This window comes from Sus scrofa, chromosome 16 (genome assembly GCF_000003025.6).
Source record: "Sus scrofa isolate TJ Tabasco breed Duroc chromosome 16, Sscrofa11.1, whole genome shotgun sequence".
Lineage (NCBI taxonomy): Eukaryota > Metazoa > Chordata > Mammalia > Artiodactyla > Suidae > Sus > Sus scrofa.
In genome coordinates, this window is record NC_010458.4 from 18065819 (window position 1) to 18092357 (window position 26539).

Sequence of the window (26539 nt, forward strand, 5' to 3'; positions counted from 1 at the left end):
CCCTTAAATGCCTCTTTCCCCAAACATTGTACTTAGAATTTAGATGTCTGAATTCTAGGTGTCTAATCACAACTGCCCAAATCCTGACATCCTGAGTAAATAATCTTAAACTGCAAATGTACAAATCTGTTTCAGTATTCGAAGCCACAGCTTATATTTTAGAAGTAGGTAGGAAACAAATTATTTATAGTATGCATTTTGATTTTCTGGTCCCCAACTGTTTTCTCGCTCTCATCTGGAGAGAAAAAATTCATGATGTCTCATGAATTTCTGCAATTTTGACTCATCCCCACTTTTAAAAAAAAATTGGACAAATAGTCCATCTATTAGAATATACAGTATCTTCAAGTGTTAAATTCTCAAGATAGCTGCCAGGTCAGTCTTTTTCATTTCAATCATTTTGTTCTTTATTCCTGAAACCGGGCAGGACCCTGTGGGACCCTCCCAGGCGTGAGTCCTTTCTATGTCCCCTTTTTCTCATTTGTAGGAAAAAGACTTCATTCAGCCTGCTTGACCTTCCTTGAGTTCCAGCAGGCAGATTCAAACACTTGCTTCTCAGGGAAGGGAGGGGATGCAGAAACAAGGAAGGAGCAGTCAAGAAACCATAGTGCTGCAGAGTCCTGATTCTTGTGCAAGGAATATACATAGCAATGTCTTTGAGCTCTTCTTCAGGAACTAAGGCCCCCACTTAGGTGGCGGATGGTGACTTCAGGCTGAGCACAAGATTCCTAGAGCACCACTCTTACCTCACCACCAGTCAGTCAGAAGAAAGTCACACCCTGCAGCCCTTACCCCAAATTTTGCCTATTAAAAACTTCTCCTCCAAAACCATCAGGGGGGTTGAGGTCTTTGAGCACAAGCCACCCATTCTCTTTGCTTGACCCTGCAATAAACCTCTCTCTGCTCCATACTCCAAAATTTCAGTTTGTTGGCCTCACTGTGCTTTGGTAACACCTCCACAGGTCTGGTCATCTTTCCTTCCCTCGCCTGGCACAGTGCCTGGCACAGTCACCCCTTGTTGCATGAAACAAAGACTGGATCAATTTCTTTTTCTGTTAAACACACAGCCGTTCACTTAGTTTGGCGGTCATGTAGATAGTTAAAAAGTAGCCAATATCTAGCCCTCCCCAAACATAAGCTGACCTAAAGGAGTCATAATCATTTGTATTTATGAGTGTCAATCAGTTATAGGTTGATTTGTAACACCTGGGACTGTATAGTGGTACAAGTAAACCACTGGGTGAATTTTTGTGTGCTTTTAGCTCTTTATTTTATTTTTAAAAATTACTAAATGAATTTTGTTACATTTATAGTTGTACCATGATCATCACAACCCAATTTTTCATAGCATTTCCATCCCAAACCCCCAGCCTACTCCCTCACCCCCAACCTGTCTCCTTTGGAAACCATACGTTTTTCAAAGTCTGTGAGTCACTATCTGTTCTGCAAAGAAGTTCATTGTGTCCTTTTTTTTTTTTTTAGATTCCACATGTAAGTGATAGCATATGATGTTGGTGTTTCACTGTCTGACTAACTTCACTTAGCATGATTATTTTCTAGGTCCATCCATGTTGCTGCAAATGCCATTATTTCTTTCCTTTTAATGGCTGAGTCATATTCCATTGTGTATACGGAACACATCTTCTTGATCCACTCCTCTGTCGATGGACATTTAGGTTGTTTCCATGTCTTGGCTATCGTATACATTGCTTCCATGAACACTGGGGTACATGTATCTTTTCAAGTCATGGTTTTCTCTGGATAGATGCCCAGAAGTGGGGTTGCTGGATCAAATGGTAATTCTATTTTTAGTTTTCTGAGGAATCTCCATACTGTTTTCCACAGTGATTTTACCAATTTACATTCCCACCAACAGTGTATGAGGGTTCCCTTTTCTCCACACCCTCTCTAGCGTCGATTGTTTATAGAGTTTTTGATGATGGCCATTCTGGCCTCATCGTGGTTTTGATTTGCATTTCTGTAATAATGAGTGATGTTGAACATCTTTTCATGTGTTTTTTGGCCATCTGCATGTCTTCTTTGGAGAATTGTCTGTTTAGATCTTCTGCCCATTTTTTGATGGGGCTGTTCTTTTACCTCTTAAAGGACAGAAACATACCCTGTTTGTTATTGGTGGTGGTGGTGGTGGTGGTGATGCCCTCAACTCAAGGTAGGCACTCAATAATAGCTGCTATTGACAAAGTAGCGAGGCTGATGCTAAAGCACTCAGGATTATATTTTGGACCCTGAATCTGAATGGTCGAGAGTCAATTAAAGCAATGTACTCATTAGGGATTTTGGTCACCTATAACAGAAAGTCTGATTAAGAGGGCTTAGACAAGGCAGTGTTGCCAAAACTCAGTCTTTGTCCACAGGTGCCAAATAGAAACACAGAGACAGTGTTTTGGGCAAAGGAGAAAAAAAGTAGCTTTATTGCTTTGTCAGGTAAAGGAGGCACAGCCAGCTAATGCCCTAAAGACTGTGCCTTCTCTTGGGAAAGATTAGGAAGTTTTTATTTTTTGTGGTGTTTTTTTTGTTTGTTTGTTTGTTTTCAGGGAGAAATACAGCTTTATTGCTTTGCCAGGCAAAGAAGGCACACAGGCTAATGCCTTAATAGGTTTTATAGTTTGGGAGTAAAAAAATAGGGCCACAGATAAGGATCGGGATAGATGCAAGCTTTCAGTCTTCTTCCAAGTTGGTGTTTAGTGGCCCTAGGACTGGTTCTTTGGTCCCCCTCTCTGGTTTTCATTTGTTGGAGATTTTAGTTCTACAGAACTCAGAAGGTATTGTTATGTATGTCCCTTGAAGAGGAGCCAGGACCCTGTCCCAAGGCTGCACAATTGTTTCTTGACTGTTCCTCCCTGGTCTCTACATCCCCTCCCTTCCCTGGTTAGCAACTGTTTGAACCTGTCCTTTGGAACTCAGGGAAGGTCATGGAGGCTAAAGCTCACTCCTTAAAAACAAGAAATAGGGGACACAGAAAGGCTTTTGCCCAGGAGCTTCACAGGGCCCTGATCAGTTTCATTATGGGCCTGTTTTTCTCTCAGTAATTAAGTCTAGATGTAGAACATCTAGGGTTGGTATAGCTTCTCAAGGAAGTCAGGCCTTTGCCTTACAGTTTGTCACAATATGGCTGCTAAAGCTCCCACCATCACATACGCATTTTAAGCATGAAAAAAAAGGGGAGTTCCCATCGTGGCGCAGTGGTTAACGAATCCGACTAGGAACCATGAGGTTGCGGGTTTGATCCCTGGCCCCACTCAGTGGGTTAAGGATCTGGTGTTGCCGTGAGCTGTGGTGTAGGTTGCAGACACGGCTCGGATCCTGTGTTGCTGTGGCTGTGGGGTAGGCCGGTGGCTACAGCTCCGATTTGACCCCTAGCCTGGGAACCTGCATATGCCGTGAGAGCGGCCCAAGAAATAGCAAAAAGACAAAAAAAAAAGAAAAAGAAAAGGGAACCCCCATGAAAAATGAACCTTTCAGAATGCCCATGTGGCTTAGTGGGCTAAGGATCCAGTGTTGTCACTGCAGTGGCTTGGGTCACTGCTGTGGTTCTGGTTTGATACCTGGCCCTGGGATCTTCCACATGCCATGGGCATAGCAAAACAAACAAACAAAACAGTGAACCTCTCTGGTAGCCCACTCAACAACTTCATGACTGTATCTTATGGCCACCCCTCCCTGAAGGAACACTAAGCAACATTGGTTTTTTGGCTGGGTACCAGCTCTTTAAACATAAATGGTTTTCCGGAGTTCCCGTCGTGGCTCAGTGGTTAATGAATCCGACTAGGAACCATGAGGTTGCAGGTTCGATCCCTGGCCTCGCTCAGTGGATTAAGGATCCGGCATTGCCATGAGCTGTGGTGTAGGTCGCAGACGTGGCTCGGATCCTGCATTGCTGTGGCTCTGGCGTAGGCTGGTGGCTATGACTCTGATTCGACCCCTAGCCTGGGAACCTCCATATGCCGCCGGTGCAGCCCTGAAAAAAAAAAACAAAAACAAAAAACAGACAAAAGCTTTCCTTTATAAAAGGAGGGATGGGAACGGGAAACACAGCAGTCATTGTCCTTACACAGCAGTCATTGTCCTTAATGCTGACCAGATCCTCCTGGGCAAGAATCAGAAGAGTCCACCCCCTGGCTCTGGCAGCAGGGACTCCTGTTCCTTGCCCTGCATGGCCCCACATCTCCCATGGCCTCTTCTATGGTGGGTGTGGGGAGGACAGCCTCTCGGGGGGCTGCTTTTCATTGATGTGATGATGTGAACTGCCAGGGAGGGGTTTCCGATCGCCAGAGGGATTTAACCAGCCCACGCTGTTGCAAACCAGGTTTGGGTCTTTTGGCAGCACAGTGACCCTCACAAACCTAGTAGGCTTCTGGTCAATTCCTGATGATTTGTTTCCTTTGCTTTCTCGTTTATGAGTTCTGCCCATCTCCCTAAATTGGAACTTAAGGTAGGTACTTAACACCTGCTGCTGGGACAGCTGACACAATGGGCTATGCTGGGTGAGCCCACCTTTGGCAGTAGGCTCACAGCCTCTGGCTGGTAGGGCACCCACCCCTTCTAATAAAGCAGCCTGTCTGGGCCCTGCCAGGATTCAGACGTGAGCCCCTCAGGCATGAGATTGCAGCCGAATGTCCAGAGTGCCTTCTTAGCAGAGCAGTACATCTTCCCATTCCCCCCTGCGACTGGGTGGAGGAGCTCAGAACTTTGTTGGGAGAAATGAGGCATCACCAGGATTCTCACTTGGCCCCATCATCTTCTCTAACACCAGAGCCTCAATCCACACATCAGTGACTTTCCAATGCACAGCAGCTCCTGGTGGACCAAATACTTCACAACGCAGCCAGAGTCACTTGTCTCGTCTATACTGTCCAAGTCCTTGTCATCTATCTCCCTCCCTCGCCCTTTGAGTTCCACACTTCAGGTTCTGGTACTTTTAGTCTCCCCACCTCTGGATACCATGCTGTGCGCTTGCTGGGAGTCTAATTCAGCTAATTGTTTGGGTTTTGAAAAATTTAAATAATAGCGAGTAAACAACAAGAGGGTTGACTTTTTCCCTCATACCTGCTCTTAAAGAATGCTGATAGGTGGAGTTCCCATCGTGGCACAGCAGAGACGAATCTGACTCGTATCCATGAGGATGCAGGTTCAATCCTTGGCCTCGCTCATTGGATTAAGGTTCTGGCATTGGCGTGAGCTGTGGTGTAGGTCGCAGATGCAGCTTGGATCTCTTGTTGCTGTGGCAGTGATGTAAGCTGGCAGCTACAGCTCTGATTCGACCCCTAGCTTGGGGACCTCCATATGCCGCGGGTGCGGCCTAAGTAGACAAAACAATAATGATAATAATAATAATGCTGATGTGAGTCCCATCCAAGAATTTCCACTGTCATTTCATTGGCCAGTATCCTGTTGTAGAGCTCTCCACACCTCCAGGAGAGCAGGAGAGGCTGGGTTTTCAATGAATGAATCACTACACCCAAGAAAATCAGGGAAGAGAGAGAGAATGGGAATCAGATAGACAGCCACAAGCCACAGGCTACCTACACATGTATCATAGGAAGCCCAGTGGCATTAGTGGAGCAGAGGTTACCAGGCAGGGGGCCAGCCTGGGTACGTTGGGTGCGATGCAGAAGGGTGAGGTTTTGTTGCTGTTGTTTTGGCCTCTCTGTGGCGTGTGGAGTTCCAGGGCCAGGGACCAGATCCAAGCAGCGTTGCCATAGCAGGGGGGGCAGTGTAGTGACGCAGAGAGGAGCAAGCCCTGTCCAGTGGTTCTGGGTTCAAGTCCTGGTTCTCTTACTGTGAGCCTGTGGGCCAGTTAATTAGCCTCTCTGTTTCTGTTTTTTTTTTTTTTTTTTTTTTCTGGGCCTTTAAAAAGTGCACACTATTTCCCTACATATTATTATAGCAAATAAGATAATCATTTAGAACAGTGTCTGACATAGGTTGTAGTTACACTCAGAAATCATTAGCCAGTACTGGAAAAATGGGGTCAGATGCCCTTGTTTTGTGAAGATAGGAGAGAGAATGAGGTGCTGGGGAAGCTGCCAGCCACCAGCGGGGGCTGGGGGGGGGAGGCGGGGTTGGGGGAGGAGGAGAAGGGGGAATCAGGCTGTTGGGGGAGGAGTGTTTCCCCTTCACTCCCTCTTCGTAGCCACCCCATCCTCACACCCCGCCCCCCCCAGGCTCTGACCTCTCTGTCTTTGCTGTCCCCTTGGTAGATATCAGCCTTCCACAGATATTCTCTTGCCTCCATCTCTCACTTTATTCAGGTCTCTTCTAGAGAGGCCTTTCCTGACCCCTCCTGCGCCCCTTCCTCACTAGCCTCTGGCTCTGCCGTAATTCTCTTCACTGTGCTAAGCACCATCTGACATTACCGTATTTTCTGTTTACTCATGTGCCCTCCTCAGGACAGGCTTCCTGAGGCTCTGTAGGAACATTGCTTTGTTCAGGGCCCAGCACGTGATGGGCACTCAGTGAACATCTGTTGAACAAATCAGTAGTAAATATTTAATCAACATTGGTTTCTTTTTAAAATATGAGCATTTTCTAAAAGTCAAACGAGGAACCCTGGAGGAAGGAGATTAGATGGAGTTTGAGGAATTTGGACTTAGCAGAGGTCTTAGAGTCTAAGACAGTTAGGCAGAGGGAGTTAGTACAAGATTGCCCAGTGAGAATCTGATTTGGAGGCGAGAAATGAATAAGCCAGAAGACTTGTTTACACCCCCTTGAACCTCCTGCCAGGTTCAAGACTCAATCTCGGATTTCAGGTGACGCTGGGCCTGTGACTTTGAGCAGATGATTAGTTTCCCCTAGTTCAGTGTTTCTCAGACTTTTTTTTTTTTTTTTTTTTTGGTCTTTTTGTCTTATTAGGACCGCACCCTCGGCATATGGAGGTTCCCAGGCTAGGGGTCCAGTCGGAGCTATAGCTGCCGGCCTACACCCCAGCCACAGCAACTAGGATCCGAGCCGCGTCTGTGACCTACACCACAGCTCACAGCAACACCGGATCCTTAACCCACTGAGTGAGGCCAGGGATCAAACCCACAACTTTATGGTTCCTTGTGGGATTCGTTTCTGCTGCACCACGACAGGAACTCCTCTCAGACTTTTTCATGTTGTCCCCTTCCTCTAACCCTAGAGAGGATTTTAATTTAATTTAAAGTCTAACACAGAAAATTAAATACTGAGGAATAAGTGTGTGTCAGGTGGGATTGAGCTTTGCAGGGGAGGGGGCATTAGCCACTCTAATATCTAAGTTTCTGGGTGATGTCGCCCTGCTGAGAACACGTGGCTTAGCTGAAAGGGGATCCAGACTGTTGGTCGATTCTAACACCATATCAATAAATTACCTCGGGGACAGAAGCGTTTATTTTGAATGTTAAGGCTGTCAGCTTCAAGCTACTCAAAATTAATTTAAATTATCATGGCTGTTTGCTTGAGATGGGAAGCTAATTGGAGAATTATGTGTGGTAGACAGAAGGGAACCGTGCCGTTGCTGTGGGCCTCCATGCCCACAAATCCCACACCCTGTTGCACTGGATTGATCTGCAGATGAGGAGAGTTTAGATCTTAGCACAGATCAGCCATGGAGAGTGTTGGTTATTTGTAGCCATTTGCAGATTTCTGTGTCTTCTCCGGTCACGTTCTGTTCATAGGAATATTTGGGACTGGACTATTTCGTTGGGCGATGTGGCTGAACCTCTCCCTTCATAGTAGTATTGGAAGATTGTGTACCTTTTCATATCACAAATTGTTGCAATGGGCAGGAATGCCTCTATTTCCTTTATTTATAGAAAATCCTAGGGAGCTCTCGTTGTGGTGTAGCAGAAACAAATCTGACTAGGAACTATGAGAACTCAGGTTCAATCCCTGGCCTTGCTCAGTGGGTTAAGGATCCTGCGTTGCCGTGAGCTGTGGTGTAGGTCGCAGATATCAGCTCAGATCTGGTGTTGGCATGGCTGTGGTGTAGGGCAGCAGCAATGGCTCCGATTAGACCCCTAGCCTGGGAACCTCCATATGCCTCGGGTGCGGCCTAAAAGGAAAAGACAAAAAAAGAAAAAAGAAAATCCCAGAAAAGGAGTTGATCAGATAGGGAGCTGGAAATTACTGAGAAATTCCCAATTAGAGGTATGGAATTGGAAGGTTATATAGCCAATGAACACTTTAATAAGACTAAATCACTTTGAGGGTGTATGTTGCCTTTTTTGAAAACTCCTTCCCTGCTCTCACCACCTCCAGGGTCAGAGAGTAGCTCCCAGTAGCCTTGTTGATACTCAGGGCTCTGCCCACCCTCCACTTGCTTCTTGTGTATTCATTAACAACTTTGGAGTTGCAAAGAGTAGAAAACAATTCAAGGTAGATTTAGAGAGTTTGGGTTTTTTTTTTGGTTTTGTTTTTCTTTACCTTTTTTTTTTTTTTTTTCCCTCTTTTCTTCTTTTTATGGCCATACCTACACCACATGGAAGTTTCCAGGCTAGGAGTTGAATCAGAGCTGCAGCTTCTGGCCTACACCACAGCCATGCCAACACCAGATCTGAGCCTCATCTGCAACCTATGCCACAGCTTGCAGCAACACGCTGGATTCTCAATCCACTGAGTGTGGCCACATCTCTCAGACACTGTCAGGTTCTTAACCCACTGAGCCACAGTGGGAACTCCCTTTTCTTATTTTAAATAGTTAGCATTTTCAAATGTCATGTATTGTAAGAACTGATAGGGTCCTTTAGATCGAGGTAGGAGGGCAGCAGTGCTGCCTCATCCAGGATGGGTGAAACCCGGGATGCTGTGGGGAAACCAGAGGGTTCTCTTTCCTTTATCTTGTCTTTCTGCCTTCTATGGATCATCTTTATTTCTCGACAGGATGACTTTCTCTGCCCCTCAGTACTCAGTATTGCCATCCGGAGGCCCTAGTTCAAAAGTTACAGTTCCTTCTACACCCTGGAGACTAGACTCCATCTCTCCATGTCACTCTGTTCTCAGAGAACGTGGCTCCAGCTTACAGGACATGCCCAGCCTGGGACCCACCATCAGGGGCTGAGGGCTTATCTTACATTATGTGAACATGGCTGCCAGAAACATGCCTTCGTCACGTCTGTTAAGAGGCTTGTCGCTGACTTGTTAGCCACTAGTTTCCATTTATTTATGCATCTCCCACTAGACAAGAATGCCTTCAGGATGAGGAATTTGCCTTTTTGACAATGTATTCCCAATGCCAGGTTCAAGGTCTGGTTCTCAATAAATGTTCCATAAATACATGTTGCAGAAATACAAGTTGACATCAGGGAAAAAATTCTCTATTACTCAAGTTTGGTTCTCTTCAGTCAGACTTATTTAAAGAACATCTTGGAGTTCCCGTCGTGGCGCAGTGGAAATGAATCTGACCAGGAACCATGAGGTTGCGGGTTCGATCCCTGGCCTTGCTCAGTGGGTTAAGGATCCAGCACTGCTGTGAGCTGTGGTGCTGGTTGCAGACGAGGCTTGAATCTGGCATTGCTGTGGCTGTGGCTATGACCGGCAGCTGTAGCTCCGATTAGACCCCCTAGCCTGGGAACCTCCATATGCTGCAAGTGTGGCCCTAAAAAGCAAAAAAAATAAAAAATAAAAAAATAAAATAAAGAACATCTTGCCCAAGATATTTACTCTGTTTTCATATGTGCAGAACCATCTGAACTGTGAATTAACACCTTGAATTACCATCAAAATTTTAATTTTAAAAGATCTTTGAAAACATTGTTGGAGTTCCTGCTGTGGCACAGTAAGTTAAGCATGGGCATTGCTGCAGCCATGGCTCGGATTTGATCCCTGGCCAGGAACTTACATATGCCAGAGGTGCTGCCAAAAATGAAATTTAAAAAATTGTTTTAAGGAATTACCTTGTGGCACAGTTGGTTAAGCATCCAGCATTGTCATTGCAGCAGCTCAGTCACTGCTGTGGCCTGGGCTCGATCCCTGGCCCAAGGAACTTCTGCACATCACCCGTACAGCTGAAAAGAAAAAGGTTGTTTTAAATTACTGAGAGTCTACAAGGTGACAGACACTGTACTGGGGTAGGGAAGGTATTGATGAACCAAACATTGTCTCTATGTCTGAGAACCTCTCCGGGAGTATGAAAGAACTTAGAGATCATTTGGCTTAACTTTTTCCCTTAAGATGAGGAAATAGACTCCTAAGAGTTGTTAGGCTTTATGGAAAATGTTTGGATTTATTCATAAGATTTTAGTATATCTGTGTGGAGTTACTTTTCAGGAAGAGGCATTACTTATTTTGGCCAGAAAAGCAATTCAATTTTTGTCCATGTATGGATTATCTTTTCTTAGATCTTGCTTTTCTTTTTAATAGCGTGTGATTATGCAGATGAAATGTGCTAAGCTTTTGATTTATTTGGAACCAATTAATAGCTGGCACTCGAGTTCTTTGGAAATCCACAACTTAACTCTACTGGAAATTTCTTTACGGTTACTGAGTAATAAGGTCATTTATTATTGACGTGGCTTCTGACACCTCTCCCATTTATTATTATTCCTTGTTAAATCACTTCCTGAGAAGGCTAGAGAGTGTTTTCCATCTTCACTGGCACGGTTTGTATTGACTTCCTCGGGGTGAAAGTGAAGTTCTGAGAAGAAACTGAAAGGGGTCATTTTTCTGTGTTTACAGAGGATGGAGGTGAAAAATCTCTTTGGTGGAGAAGGAGAATTGGCAATGGAGTTCAGTTAACCTTTCATGGGGGGGAGGTATGTGTGCCAGACATTGTGCATGCTCAGAGCTGGGAGATCATTCTGCTCTGCGGGGAAGCCGCACCTGCGAAGCCCCGAGCAGGTGAGGCTTAGTGGGTGGGGTTGCGTGTGGCCGTGTGGCTGTGTGGCTGTACAGCAGAGCGTCCAGGGGCATGCCAGGGTGAGGCCAGAGCTTCTCACCCAGAAGCTTGGGGAAACTTTTCTCTGCAGGGGATGGCTTTTGTGTTGGCCTAAGAGTGGATGGGTCTCAACAGTTTACCTAAGAAAAAGAAGAGAGGAGACTTATAGGCTGTAAAGGGACAGGATTCCTGTGAATCTACATGAGAAAGATGGAGCTGGAGTTCCTGATGTGGCAAAAAAACCAAAAACAAAAACAAAAAATGGGATTAAAGATGTCTCTGCTATAGGATGTGAGTTCAATCCCTGGCCCTGAACAGTGGGTTAAGGATTCAGCATTGCGCAGCTATAGTGTAGGTCGCAGCCCTGGCTCAGATTTGATCCCTGGCCCAGGAACTCCGTATGCTATGGGGTAGCTGGAAAAAAATAAAAAAGGCAGAACCACTCGCTAAGCTCAGGACTGTAGTGGTCTGGGGAGTCTGCCACTAGCTGGGAACCTGCATCTTGGGGAAAACCCACCTCTCTCTGTGGTGTTGATCAGCTCTTCTCCTGTGGCACCACTCTCAGAACTGAGTTCTGGAAAGGACAGACCTCCTGGACAGCCAGTTGGGCTGATCAAGGCAAGTGGAGATAATTTGAATTTCCGACCAATGCGAGCTCTTAAAAATGTCCCAAGTCCCTCAACAATCTTCCAGGGAGTCTGATGACACAGCCTCCTGGGTGGATGTGAGTTCGATGGGGGTTGTCCTGGCAAAAGTCATCTCATTTCTCTGCTGATGAAGGTCAGCATTCCAGAGGTTTCTTGTCTGTGGGAAGGATGCCTGTGTGTGCGCATGTGCGTGTGGTGCGTATGCGTGCGTGCATGTGTGTGTATCTGTGTGTTTGTATGTGCATCTGTATATCTGTGTGTGTCTGTGTATATCTGTGTCTGTGTATGAGTGTGTGTGTGTGTGTGCACATGGGTGTGCACAGGGTGGGGAGAATTAAACTGTGGAATGGGGAGAGGCTTTAAGTTTCTTACTCAAAAAGCAAACTCTGTCCTCTGTAACACTCTGGCCATGTGTTTTTTCTGTGTCAGAAGATTCACTTTTGTGACTGCAATTTTTTGTTTTTTCCTCTTCCAGGTGTGAACGCGTCCAGGGGAGGTCCCCCTGTTGCTGCTGGAGGAACACCTCATTTTCAAGTCCTTTGCACAGGCCCCCTGTGAAATGACCCAAGCAAAGACTGTTCAGACGTTTCCTTCCTTCCCTCGTTGACACTCTGGGCCCTGCGATTGTTCCACTGTTGTTCTAACAGAGTCCCATCCTCCTCTCATCAAAGCAAACAGCCAGGACTGGAGTAAGTGTTTCTTAGGCTTGTCTGCCAGCTGAACATGACCACAGGCCAAGCTGATGACAGCCCGTGTTCCCGAGGGACGTGGGGCCCTGCGGGGCCTGGCCCCCAGGAGCAGGTCCTCTCATGATGTTGGCATCCGGGAGTGAGCACCATGCCCATCACCCAGGACAATGCCGGGCTACACCTGCCCCTCCTCTACCGGTGGCTGCAGAACAGCCTGCGGGAGGGCGGGGATGGGCCGGAGCAGCGCCTCTGCCAGGCGGCCATCCAGAAGCTACAGGAGTATATCCAGCTGAACTTTGCAGTGGATGAGAGTGCAGTCCCAGCTGATCACAGCCCCCCAGGGATGGAGATCTGCACTGTGTACCTCACCAAGGAGCTGGGGGACACAGAGACTGTGGGCCTCAGTTTTGGGAACATTCCTGTTTTTGGAGACTATGGAGAAAAGCGCAGAGGGGGCAAGAAGAGGAAAACCCACCAGGGCCCTGTGCTGGATGTGGGCTGCATCTGGGTGACGGAGCTGAGGAAGAACAGCCCGGCAGGGAAGAGTGGGAAGGTCCGGCTTCGGGATGAGATCCTCTCCCTGAATGGGCAGCTGATGGTCGGAGTTGATGTCAGTGGGGCCAGGTGAGTGAGGGAGCACCAGTGACGTGGGGTGGGAGGTGGGACCCCTGTGGTTCACTTATGTCTGAGGCTGGGATCTGCAGCTGCTGAGGGTTTTGAGTCCTGCTATGGTGAGAAGCTAATGGCATTTATCCTATAAAGGGAAAATTTAAGTTGAAGTTTTGAGGTATTTATAAGTTTTTGTTTCATTCTCTCTTAGAAGACTCAGGCTCAGAGTTTTTCCTTGAAACTTGGAAATGGTACAGAGAAAGGAAATGGTACATCATAAGAGTATGAGAAATATCACATTGAGTTAGACCTCTTTTCCATTCAACATAGCGGCTTACCTGCAATTGGAGCAGCAAAAATTGGGTCCTAGATATGTTTCCATCTGCCTGTCCCATGTTACCTTCACCAGGACTTACAATCCAGAAGCCCCTTGAGATGCTTAGAAATGTCTTTTGATGACCCCTCCCCACCCTCTGTATATCCCCATCCTGGAAGATCCATTTGGATTTCATCTGAATGAACATATTTATTTTTTTTTACCTATGTGACCACCCAACCATGGCAATAAGTTATAATTGGACTGTTCTGTTGTTTCTTGGATGAATTAGTGTTCCTAAGGCCCCCTTCGGTTTCTATGACTCACAGAGCTCAGAACTGCTGTTATGCTTATGGTTACAGTTTATTACAGTGAAAGGAGTTAGATTAAAATCAGCAAAGGCACAAGGTGAATGGAGTCCAGGAGCAAGCTTCCAGTTGTCCTCTCCCAGCAGATTTACACAGAAGCAGTCAATTCTCCCAGCAACAATGTGTGACAGCACATATAGAGTATTGGTAACCAGGGAAGCTTACCCAAGCCTTGTGTCCAGGGTTTTTATTGGAGGTCGATCACATAGGCATTCTATGCATGTGTAGCTGATCTTAGTTACTCAGTATCCAGTCCTTCCAGAGGTCAAACTAATACCACATGGCCCAAGGCCCCCACCGTAGAATACATTATTAGCATAAACTCTTTGGCCCCAGGTCTACAAAGACATTATTATCAGTCAGGATATTCCAAGGGCTTAGAGGTTATCTTCAAAGAGTAGGTCAATGGACGTTCCTCTCTTTGGAATGCACAAGAATTAAATACTCCAAACCTGCTAAGTTAACACATTACTGCACATCAGGGTTTTATGATAGGCATATATGAAAGAAACAAGAGAAGTTTGAAGATATTCAGAGATGCATAAGTTTTGTTTTATTTTGTTTTTGTGTCTTTTTAGGGCAGCACCCACAGCATATGGCAATTTCCAGGCTAGGGGTCAAATCGGAGCCAGCTGCCAGCCTATGCCACAGCCACAGCAATGCAGGATCTGAGCCATGTCTGTAACCCACACCACAGCTCACGGCAACACAGGATCCTTAACCCACTGAGCAAGGCCAGGGATCAAACCTGCACCCTCATGGTTACTAGTCAGATTGGTTTCTGCTGAGCCATCATGGGAACTCCCAGAGATGCATAAGTTTCATCAAGCCTTCCAGGGCTCCTGTAAGAAGGGCTCTCATATTCCAGAAGGAGAGAATCATGGAGCCAACTTAAGAATCATGGTGACCTTTTGATGTGGGAGACATCTAACCCAAGGAGACCTTGAAGAGAGAGAACCAGCATAAAAATACATTGACTTCAATCTTATCCTTTCCTTCTACCTCCTATTAGAGCTTCCCATCAGTGGGAATCAGCCAGGGGCAAGGGCATATTGTTGTACATATGTGTCAGCCTCCTGGGGTAAAAGCTAGATAGAAAAATGTGGAGATTGGACATAGGGGGCCAACAAAAAGTCATCAGGCATATGCAATGTGGTCTGAATTTAAATGAGCCAGTGCATGGAAACAACATAGCATAGGGTTAGCTGGTTGATGTGAGTACTTGCTCAGGAGACATTCTCATCAGTATTTCCTTTGGGTTGCCTATTGGACCAATGGGATGTTTGTGGCTAGTGGCTGAGTGCCCAACTGGCAGTTCCTGGGAGACACTGCTCAATTCCGAGGAGGGATATTGAAAAGAAGTATTTTTATTTGGTATTAGAGCTCACTCTTAGTGAAGAGCAGGGCTTGACTACAGTAGCACTCAAGGTGCTACAGGGCTTAAAAAAGTGACTCCAGCCCCTGCTGGTAAAGTCCATAGAGTGAAGAAGTGGGGGTCACCATGAGGCAGCCCTATCAGAGCTATTCTTGAATGCCCTCACCATTGGCAGCCATCTGATATGAAGGGGACATATTTGGATGGAGAGATAGAAGGAGGAGCATGGAGGGCATGTCCAGCAGGAGAGCATTGTGATCAGGAGGTGCAGCTCTGGAGCCAGACAGCTGGGGCTGCCCCCCCAGGTTCCCCTACTTACCAGCTTGTTGACCTTAGGAATATCATCCTTCTTAGCCTCTGATTTACCATCTGTGAAATAGGAACAATAACACTGTTGATACCAATGACCAAATGATGAAACATTGCACATATAAGGCTTAACAGTATGTCTAGTAAATAATGCTCAATAAAAGCATCAAAATGACTATTGTCATTTTGAAATAATAGGATGGAGAGTGTTTTGAAAGACTGGAACTTTATTATCCAAAAGGTTGGTGGAGTCTTTAGGACCTTGGAGAAAGTCTTCCCATAGTGGGGACTTTTTTTTTTTTTTTTTTTTTTTTGAAAGCTCTTCTCTTGTCCTGCTGAAGGCTGTGGAATCTTTAAGAGCTTGAATTTTCTGTCTCAGGCTCTAAGAGTATATCTGGCCCTGGAATAAGATGGTTTTCAGTTACAGAGGAGGATTCTTTGGTGGTCTTAATTTAGTTGTTGGAGGGAGTGATCAGATGGTGCCCTTTTTGCAAAGAAAGAAGATGTAGAAGAATAGAAATGTGATGGGCCCAGGGCCAGGAGAGAAGAGGGAAAACGACACTAGACTCTTTCATGGAAGCTGTAAAGAAGGGGCAAGTATGATGTGATGGAAGAAGCAGTGGACTGAGTCTGGGACTCAGGGTTCTCTCCACAGGTCTTCTGGAAACTGGCTTTGAGGCTCTGGGTATGTGTGTTGGGATAGTGGAGTGGGGGTGGGAAGGAAGTTAGCCACAGCTGTCTTTGCTAACATATGGAGGGAGGGGAAGAGAATCTATGTAGCATTTCGCTTGATCCATCTGAGCTGGCATTTTGGTTCAAGAAGACTGCAGAGGTGAAGGCATTCCTGTGATGCCTGGCCAATGATAACTGACAGAGCTGAGACTCAATGTCCTTCTTCTGACTCCCAGCTGGGTATCCAACCCAGTGCACCACTCTACCTCCGTGAGGTCAGGAGGAGACATTCAGACGAATGTAGCCAGTTGACAGCTGCACTGAAATGCTGAAGCTAAGGAGTTTGGAGAATAGAAATAGGAAAAAGCTCAAGGAATAGGCCTGTGGGTGTTTTAATGAAGTATGATAAGACATGCAGACAGGGAAATGACTGACACAGGGGAGTTTTTGCTATCTCTAGGAATTAGCTGGCCCTGGGAGGCGTAGTCTCTGCAGGATCAAAGCCCCAAATGCCAGAGCATCAAGAATACAAAAATAAGGAAATACAGTCAATGCACTGGGTTTCTAAAAATTTTCCACAGCTGAGGAAGTACATCTTCCAAAGATAACTTTTTTTAACCAGTGAGCAGTCATGGCTCTGAAATTCCCTTCTCCGATGGGGCAGCCATGTGTGATGCTGGACGGTGAAGGGACGGATGAGGGAAGGTCTACCCAGGAGCCCTCAGATGGAGGAGGAGGAGGAGAAGGCCAAGACCCACTGCTTGATCTTCAAGGTGGTATGAAAGTGACTAAGGCATGGAGGTAAGGGCGCTGGAGTCCTGGTCTCCCAATGCCCCTAACAACCAGGATGTTCACAAGATGGGCGAGACAGAGATGAGCTTGATTTTTCAAGATTCACTCCCTAGTTCTGTAGAATAATTATAAGTCTATTTTAATTGCACTTATTAATGGAATAAGTCCATTATACATTTAATGAGCAGTTGCTACCATAGGGACATTGTGCCACCCACTGTCATTTAGTGACTGCCACTCTCTAAAGGCGAGCTTTAGATGAGAACCTTGACCACAGAGAGGCCATGTAACGTGCCCACAGTCACCGAAGAAAGAGGCAGAACCAGATCTGAACTTGGCTCTAGCTGCCACCACAGTCTGTGCTCCTAACCCCTGTGCTGTGCTACCTCCATCTGCCCTGGAGTTTACTTTGGTCCTTGTCGTGTGGTCTGGTGCTTCATTTCATGGATTGTTTACAGCTTCACAAAAATACCTCCTCAGTATAACTGTAGACAGCGGGGAAGCAAATGATGAGAACAGACTACAAGGCTTCCACCTACCCAAGCTGACAAGGAAAACAGAAGCCCCTCGCCCCCACCTTATAAAAGAAAACCCAATTTTAATATAGAATCCTTCTGGCAAACTTATCTCTAGCCAGAGCTTGAGGACTGGAGGCACTTTGAGATTAAGTCTCAAGGCGTTTAAAGTGTTTTGAATATTCTCAAGATGTCCCTTTTCCCTCTCTCTGTACCTACCAGGTTCCTTCCACACTCAATTGTTCCACATACCTATGTAGGTTTTGTCCTAACAAGTGGAATTAAGGTTCTACAGAGACCCCAGGGTACCTCTCTGCCCCTCAGCACACAGCCCCTCGCTGACAGCATATCCGTCCTTACTCGTAAGCAGCGGATTTCAGGTAGCAACACACTAATTTCCCTGCCAGCCCACCTGCATGATGAGTCATCCACAGTATCACTCGGAATTATAACACAAGGCACTCTTTTGGACAGTCCATTCTGTTCCTTCTCTTGAGTCTGATTTTGAATTCAAAACTACTTTAGATGATGTTATGGGTTACATTGCGTGTCCCGCCTCCTAAATTCGTATGTTGAAGTCTGAACCCCCCAAAACCTCTGAATGTGGCATAATTTGGAAATAGGGTCATTGCAGATATAATTAGTTAAGATGAGGTCATATGGGCGTAAGCCATATGGTGGGCCCTTAATCCAAGATGACTAGTGTCCTTATAAAAAGGGCAGGTTTGAACACAGATATGGGGAGGGGGGAATGCCATGTACAAGTTGGAGTTATGCTGCCACAAGCCAAGGAACTACCAGAAGCAAAGAAAGGGACCTGGAGCAGACATTTCTCTAGTACCTCAGAGGGAGCATAGCTCTGCAAACACCTTGATCTTGGACTTTGAGCCTCCAGAACTATGAGACACATTTCCATTGTTCAGGCCACTGGGTTTGCAGTACTTTCTTATGGCAGCTCTAGCACATTAATACATGTAATATTTTGACCTTGTCATCTGTGGCTGGCCAGTTATTCAGACAATTTCCTCCCTGACAAGGCTGCCCTGGAAACTTTGGAGCCCTGTGGATGTTTTTGGAAGAGGACGCTCTGAAAATTGCGTGTGTGTTAAGTGTGGGAGGAGCAGGTGCAAAAAGTAGAAGCTGAGGTCATGGTTGGCTTAGTTTAAAAATTAGCTTTGGGTCAGTTTGGGAAGTTCATCCCTGGAGGAGGAGCAGAGAATTCACAACCATGAACTTGACACTCTTCTGTACCCCAGAACCAGCTCCAAAGCCTAACTTGGGACTGTCCCCAAATTGCAGAGCCCATCCTGCTTTCTCCCCGAGGTCCACAGTTTGCTTGCAGGCTCCCCAAGTAGCTCTGGGAATCCCTCATTCTTTTGCATGGTGACAGCATCATCCTGAGATGAACTTCTAGAGAAATTCCTGAGGTGGGGAGGGATACAGTAATGGTTGATGTCACATGCCCCCATCTTGCAGGCATAGCTGGTAACACATGGAGGAAGGTTTTTGTTTGAGACCTTATCATACATACCTAGTCTGGGGAAGATGAGATTTTCTGGAATGTTCTATTTATATCTTTTTGGTGAAGGGAGAACTGGGAAGATTTTTTAGATTATGTCCTACAAGGAATGTTTGTAACCCCAGTCCCTCCCTCCCTCGGCTGGCTTTCTATAAGTAAACCAGATCTGTTCCCTGAGGACAGATTGTTCCAAATTGGTAACAAAATGTGGAATTAATTAAAACACAACCCACACATGAAAACAAAAACAAGTAGCCTTTTCTGAAAAGTAAAAGGGCCTATGTTTCACTTACAATGTGGTTTTTTTAGGATAGGAACCTCGACTGGACTTTTTGGTACACGAATAAATGTGATCAGCGCACAGGACAAAGAACATGGGCCTCGGAGAGATGGATCTGGCTTCCAGACCCGCCTGCTGTCCTTGTGGGCAAGTTAGCTCAGCCGCAGGAGGTGGATGCTTTCCCCAAAAGAGTCATTTAGTGGATGAGATAAGATGATTTATTTAATGTACTGAATCGGCCTCTGGACCTTGGTAGATTTCAGTCAAAGGTAACTTAACACCCTTCCTGGTCGACCTCAGGAGACCTGATCCCAGGGCACAGCATGAACTGAGAAAAGGCCTTTGAGGCTGAGGGACAGAGAAGAGACTAAAACTCTGGTGGTTTGCTCAGTAGGAAAGAGAATAATTTCCAGCCCAGAATTCAAGGTAATATTCAAGGTGAAGGGAGTGGATACTCCCCGGATGGAAAGGATGCTGATGCGTGAAAGGAGGGGTCCTGGAGCCCCCAGGGCCAGCCTGCACCTTTGCGTTCCTGGGGTGTGAGATGCCCGTGTGGTCCAAGAATGGGGGCCAGGGTGCTGGGCTGGCAAGAGGGCCCAGGGAGCTCATGGTGCTGGGCCAACTGGCCCAGGAGCATTGCTACTGACTGGGTGGACTAGCTGTATGAGTCTGGGCCAGAAGTAACCTTCAGCACACCACCCACTGCCTTTAAATCGTGTGTAAAATTAAATTTAGAGTTGATACGAGCTCAGACTCTGGTTACCCATGGCAACCCTGAGTTCTCTGAGGGTTATAGCCGATTTTAAGCAGAGTGTCAGGAGGCTGCTAGAAGGTGTTAGTTGGAGAAATGGCTGCAGGTAGTGATGTAGGAGATTGCAGAAAGGAGGAATTGCCAATTTTAGCTTGATTACATAGCCTCCGGGACCATTTCACACAAGGGTCCTGTCTACCTGAACATGCCCAGAGGCACCCAGGGCTCTATTCAGGACGGTATAAACAGTAAGAGGCGGTCATCGTGATGACCTCGAACATTCAGGGAAGGTTAAGTTATATTCAGTTTGCTGTTTAAGAAGCCAGAGAAGCGTGTAATACACTTCGGAAAGATTTCCATTCCAGAAGGTTAAAAGGAAAACACGTTTCAGCATTTAAAATTCAATTATCTGGAAACGTGGTCGTGTGGAACGGCCCATTCCCCAAGGATGCCGTGTAAATGGAGCGTTACAGGACCTTACGTTGGAGCCCACCTCATTCTTCTCGGCCTGCTTTCCCCACGTGCTGTTTCACTTCATGTCTTAGTTTCTGGAAGGTCGCCCATAGTGCATCCAAGGCCTGTCTTCTCCTTGTACCAAGGAGGAAACTGAGGCTCCAGGAGCTCGTTTCCTGGGGCCAAGTATCTTCTTCAGAGAAGAGCAAGGACCTCTGTCTCAAATTCTAGAACTTTTGCTTCAACACTACAAAGAGAAACCGATGAAATCTGAAATTTCAAAAAAAATTTTTTTTGGAATTTTACTGTTGACTGTGAGAAACAAATGGAAAATCAAAATTTTGTACATATTTCTACATCCATTCTCTAAATGGATGATATTACAGCTAGAACCTTCCTTCTCAACAAGAGTTTAGCTTACAGCAGCCTCATAACTGTGTAACTGAGGGCCACTGGACTAGAGCTTTCCCTCAGGTCTTTCTGGGCCAGGCGGTAGATGATCTTCTGCCAACGCCTGCCATCTTGTGGTTGAAGCCAAGCACAGTGCTGGGAGATTTAGAGAAGCTTATTACTCACTAGACTGTGTGGGCTTCTCAGCTGTGCTGTTGGGATGATGTTTTCAGCCTCCAGAGCTCTCTTGAGAATGGCAACATCTGAGCATCCCTCGGCAGAAAGTGACTCAGGCACCATCCCCTTTTCTCGGCGGTGCCTTGTGTTCTCGTGCTTCCTCCCAGGAGATGCCCCATCCCTGTTCCCCCCATGGCATCCTCTCCTAACATGGCCCTGGCCCTCAGGTCCACCACAAGTAGATAAGTAGCACATCCGATCAACCCACTCATGCTTAGCTCTTGGTGATAGGTGGCGGAGAGAAGTTGTCCTTCCCCAGCCCAGCTCCAGACTCCTGGGATCCAAAAGGCTTCAGGAGAGCGTGAGGAGCGGGGCAGTGTCAAACACTCCACCAGCCACTCCACCTGCTTCTTCTTATAAGGGAAGAGATTACACAAAAGGAGGCATTTTCCATAATTTAAAGGACAGTGAGGTTGCCAAGCTCCATCCAGAGATGCTCTTGAATTTGCATTCCAGGGACCCACCTCTCCTGGTACCCACCTCCCATCCCCAGTCAGAGCCACTGCTGAGTGACTGACTTCAGCCATGGGAGATGGAGAACCCAAATCTCCCACTGGAGAGTCACACACACACACACACACACACACACACACACACACACACACATTCTTTTTCTTATACTATCTTCCATCATGTTCTATCCCAAGAGACTGGAGGTTGTTCCCTCTGCTGTACAGTATGACCTCATTGCTTATCCATTCTAAATGAAATAGTTTGCATCTACCAACCCCAAATTCCCAGTCCATCCCACTCCCTCCCCCCTCCCCCTTGGCATCCACAAGTCTGCTCTCTATGTCTGTGTATCTGATGTTTGTAAATAGGTTCATTTGTGCCATATTTTAGATTTCCATATAAAAGTGATATCAGATGGTATTTATCTTTCTCATTCTGACTTACTTCACTCAGTGTGAGAGTCTCTAGTTGCATCCATGTTGCTGCAAATGGCATTATTTCATTCTTTGTTATGTCTGAGTGGTATTCCATTGTGTATATGCACCACATCTTCTTAATCTATTCATCCATCGATGGACATTTAGGCTGTTTCCATGCCTCAGCTATTGTGAATAGTGCTTCTGTGAACATAGGGGTGCATGTATCTTTTTGAATTACAGTTTGGCTAATATTTTAGATGTGGATTGACAGTGGCATCCTTAATCAATCTGTGTGTCAGAGGGTCCATGTCCTGTGTGGTATGTGATGTGTCCTGAGGGAAGAAGAGGTGGTCTAAAGGCCCCTCAAAGATTAATTCACTTTGGACTTATTTCAGGTAACTAGTTTATGTCAGCCCACTCAGTGAAGTAGGTTTATGGATGAAAGTATGCATTTGTTGGATTTAAATTAACTTTACCAAATGGGCAAAGAAACTAAATTTCTTGAGGGGGGAAAAAGGAAAATAAAAAATAATTAATGCAGGTGCAAACTAAACCACACACAAAAAGTGGCTGTGTTGACCTTTCTCTTACACTGGTATATTCTCCACCTCATTCATTATAAAGTAAAGCGATGCCAATCTATTCAGATTGATAAGTCAGACAAAAAATTAAAATTCAAAGCTATCAGGAGTCTATGTGGAATACACATTTCCAGCCTCTATTATTAAGGGAAATCTCACTGTAAGTATAGACTGTGCCTTGAGATAATCCTTAATGATGGTATCAAGCCATGATCATTATTAAGATATTTAAAATCTAAATATCCACCACATGAATATAAGTAGCGCTAAATGTTTCAGCCATGTTAATAATTATTCAATACTAAATCTAGTCCAGAATTTTGCTAAACTGAATATTTTAAGAGCCTGTTTGGAATTTTTTTTTTTTCTTAATTGCTTAAGGCAAAAAGTCACATGCCACCAGGAAAACAAAGATTCTTCCTGATGTGGTAAAAAATAGCTAAAATAATACATGGAGAACAATATAGCTCCAAAATAAAATGCCTGCTGGAATCGCATGAAACGTTGCTGAAGTTTTCAAGAAACAGTATGCCATGTGGCAGTTTGCTGTGTGGTTGGAGAAAAGTACTGCTGTTTCTCACATGTTCCAAATAAGGGTATTTGCTTAGTTCTGTTTCAGCGATGCAATGAGACACCTACTTATTCATGAGTCACTAAAGGAAAGAGGTACCAGAAAAAAAAAAAAAAAAAGATGTATTTTCAAAAAGCAATGACTCCGTTAGTTAAAATAATGCTTTATGGGGAAATTATGTAAGGTAACAGCTGCTTTGATTAGCATTTTAAATTCAGGGTAAGGTTATAAAAATAGGCCAGAACATGAAACTGATTCACTGCACTGGTCCTAGAAAAGTTAATACAGCAAAGAAACAAAAGACCAAAATGTCAAAAATGCTAACAAACATCATGAGTATGGTTAATTTTATAAAAACAGGACTTTTAAAATTAGTAGAATTTTTATGCTTCTCTGTAATAAGATGGGGAATGACCATGGAAAAGTTTTACTCTTTAGAGGACTGGTGTTTATCTTGAGGCAAAGCATTTTTTTTTTCATTTTTTAAAGTTTTACTGACATATAAGTTGATTACAATGTTGTGATAATTTCTGCTTACAACAAAGTAATTCGGTTATACATATACACACATCCTTTTTTTTTTTCATATTCTTTTCCCATATAGATTATCACAGAATATTGGGTAGAGTTCCCTGTGCTATACAGCAGGTCCCCACTGGCCAGTCATTCCATATACCACAGGAGACAAAGCATGTAGAGCAACCAAACTTAAAAATGACTATGTGGAAGCTCCCGTTGTGGCTCAGTGGTTAACGAATCTGACTAGCATCCATGAGGACGAAAGTTCAATCCCTGGCCTTGTTCAGTGGGTTAAGGATCCAGCGTGGCTGTGAGCTGTGGTGTAGGTGGCAGACACAGGTCGGATCCTGTGTTGCTGCAGCTGTGGTGTAGGCCGGCAGCTACAGCTCCAATTTGACCCTAGCCTGGGCACCTCCATAAGCTGCAGTGCGGCCCTAAAAAACAACAACAACAACAAAAAGATGACATGTGTTTTTTTTTCTTCTACAAAAAGGCAGTCATTTCCAATTTCCCCACTTTTTCTGTGAAAATAAGTCGTACTCAATGGCCTGCTTCCTGGAGGCTGTTTTCACAAATACAAACACACGTAATCTGTTTCTTCAAGTAAAGATGATGCTGCGACAAGGAATAAGAAAGTACTAACGACATTTGAAAGAAATTCATGCTATGGAAAGAGCATTTTCAAAATAAATTTTTGGAAATGTTTCCATGCTTATTACTTTTCCCCCCAAATGCTGTGTTTGCCAACTAAAAGTTTCCTATGTGTATTTGAAATCTTGAGAACAAAATTTTCTATGTTTTACATCTTCCAAAGAATTTTACAAGACATATATGTTAAAAGCTATTTAAAAAGACTGTACCTCCCAATAACTTGGCAAGAAAAGCAAAACCAAGTTGAAAATGAACACGAAGTTTCAACCAAAGCCTTCGCACAAGTGATGGATAAGGCTGGAAAATGACTATTACTTTTTATTAAGTGCTGCCTCTGAAGTTCTGTTTCCATGTGGATTTCCCTAGCCTCATGGGAGAGCTTCAGCTATGGAAGCCTTTAAAACCAACATCCATTTATTTTGAACTTCAAACTGTACTTGTGAATTAGCACATCCAAAAATGTTAAGCCAAGTTTTTGAAAACCTTGACATATACTTAACTATAAAGCTTTTGCTAAACATAACATTCACTCTATGTAATTTATTTTAGTAAAAGTGAAAATTTTTAAATATTAAGCACTTCATCTTTTTAAAAATAGCTTTTTCATGTATTTTATGATGCATATAATATATTAGTACAACAGTACATGTATGCAATAAATTATATATATATATATACACAGTGCATGCTCATTTTTTTTTACTAAGAGGTATGAGAAATTAACACACCATTACACCATGCACAAAAATAAACTCAAAATGGCTTAAAGACTTAAACATAAGACAAGACACTATAAAACTCCCAAAGAGAACACAGGCAAAACATTCTCTGACATCAACCGTACAAATGTTTCTTAGGTCAGTCTCCCAAGGCAATAGAAATAAAAACAAAAATAAACCAATGGAACTAATCAAACTTAGAAGCTTTTGCACAGCAAAGGAAGCCATTTTAAAAAATATGAAAAGACAACCTATGGAATGGGAGAAATAGTTGCAAAGAATGAAAATGACAAAGGCTTAATCTCCAAGATATACAGACAACTCTCATACACTCAACAGCAAAAAAAAAAAAAAAGAAAGAAAGAAAAAGAAAAATGAGCGAAAGACCTAAATAGATATTTTTCAAACAAAACATATGGATGCCAACAGGCACATGAAAATATGCTAAATATTGTTGTTTGTTTGTTTTGGTTTTGGGTTTTTTTGTTTTTTGTTTTGCTTTTTAGGGCTGTACCCTTGGCATATAGAAGTTCCTAGGCTAGGGGTGAATCGGAGCTTCAGCTGCCAGCCTATGCCACAGCCACAGCAATGCCAGATTCCAGCTGCATCTGCAACATATACCTCAGCCCACAGCTACACCAGATCCTTAACCCACTGAACAGAGCCAGGGATCGAACCCACTTCTTCATGTATACTGGTCATGTCTGTTACCACTGTGCCACAACGGGAAGTCCAACATCACTACTTATTAGAGAAATGCAAATCAAAACTGCAACGAGGTACCACCAGTCAGAATGGCCATCAGCAATAAGACTACAAATAACAAATGCTGGAGAGAATGTGGAGAAAAGGGAACCCTCCTCCACTATTGGTGGGAATGTAAATTGGTACAACCACTATGGAAAACAGTATGGAGGTTCCTCAGAAAACTAAATATAGAACTACCATATGATCCAGCAATCCCATCCTGAGCATATATCCAGACAAAACTTTCCTTCAAAAAGATACATGCAGTCCTATGTTCATTGCAGCACTATTCACAATAGCCAAGACACGGAAACAACCTAAATGTCCATTGACAGATGAATGGATTAAGAAGATGTGATACATATACACAATGGAATACTACTCAGCCGTTAAAAAGAACAAAATAATGCCATTTGGAGCAACATGAATGGAACTAGAGATTCTCACACTAAGTGAAGTAAGTCAGAAAGAGAAAGACAAATACCATATGATATCACTTATTTGTAGACTCTAAAATATGGCACAGATGAACCTATCTACAGAATGGAACAGTCTTACAGACATGGAGAGCAGACCTGTGTTTGCCAAGGGGGAAGGGGAGGGAGTGGCATGGACTGGGAGTTTGGGGTTAATAGATACAAACTATTACACTTAGAATGGATAAGCAATAACATCTTGCTGTATAGCACAGGGAACTATATCCAATCACCTGTGATAGAACATGATAGAAGATAATGTGAGAAGAAGTTATATGTATAACCGAGTTACTTTGCTGTATAGCAGAAATTGACAGAACACTGTAAATCAGCTATATATATATATATAAAAAAAAACAATTCTAGAGTAGTCATCTCACAGGTATAGAGGTTAGCCCTACCCTCTAAGGAAATGTCTCATTTGAGATTTGTGGTGGGATCTAGATGTTTCTCATCAGCCTAGTATTCTGCAGGTCTGGACCCCTTCCTCAGCCTACCCAGTTCCTCTGTGCTTGCTGTCCAGGTGGTCCCTGAGTTCCTCTCTTGGCGTGTCCTGGCCAGCTGCGCCACCAAGCAGACACTCTGACTCCACCCCACCCCGCATACACACACACACACACACACAC

General features: G+C 44.6%; 1 protein-coding gene across 1 annotated transcript in view; it reads left to right on the forward strand.

Moving 5' to 3' along the window:
* Positions 1-26539, forward strand: part of PDZD2 (PDZ domain containing 2) — a 415428-nt gene that overhangs the window by 125706 nt on the left and 263183 nt on the right. The window contains 1 exon segment of the mRNA XM_021077090.1: positions 11978-12815. Coding sequence (XP_020932749.1) covers positions 12340-12815 — 476 coding nt within the window. The 5' untranslated portion in view covers positions 11978-12339.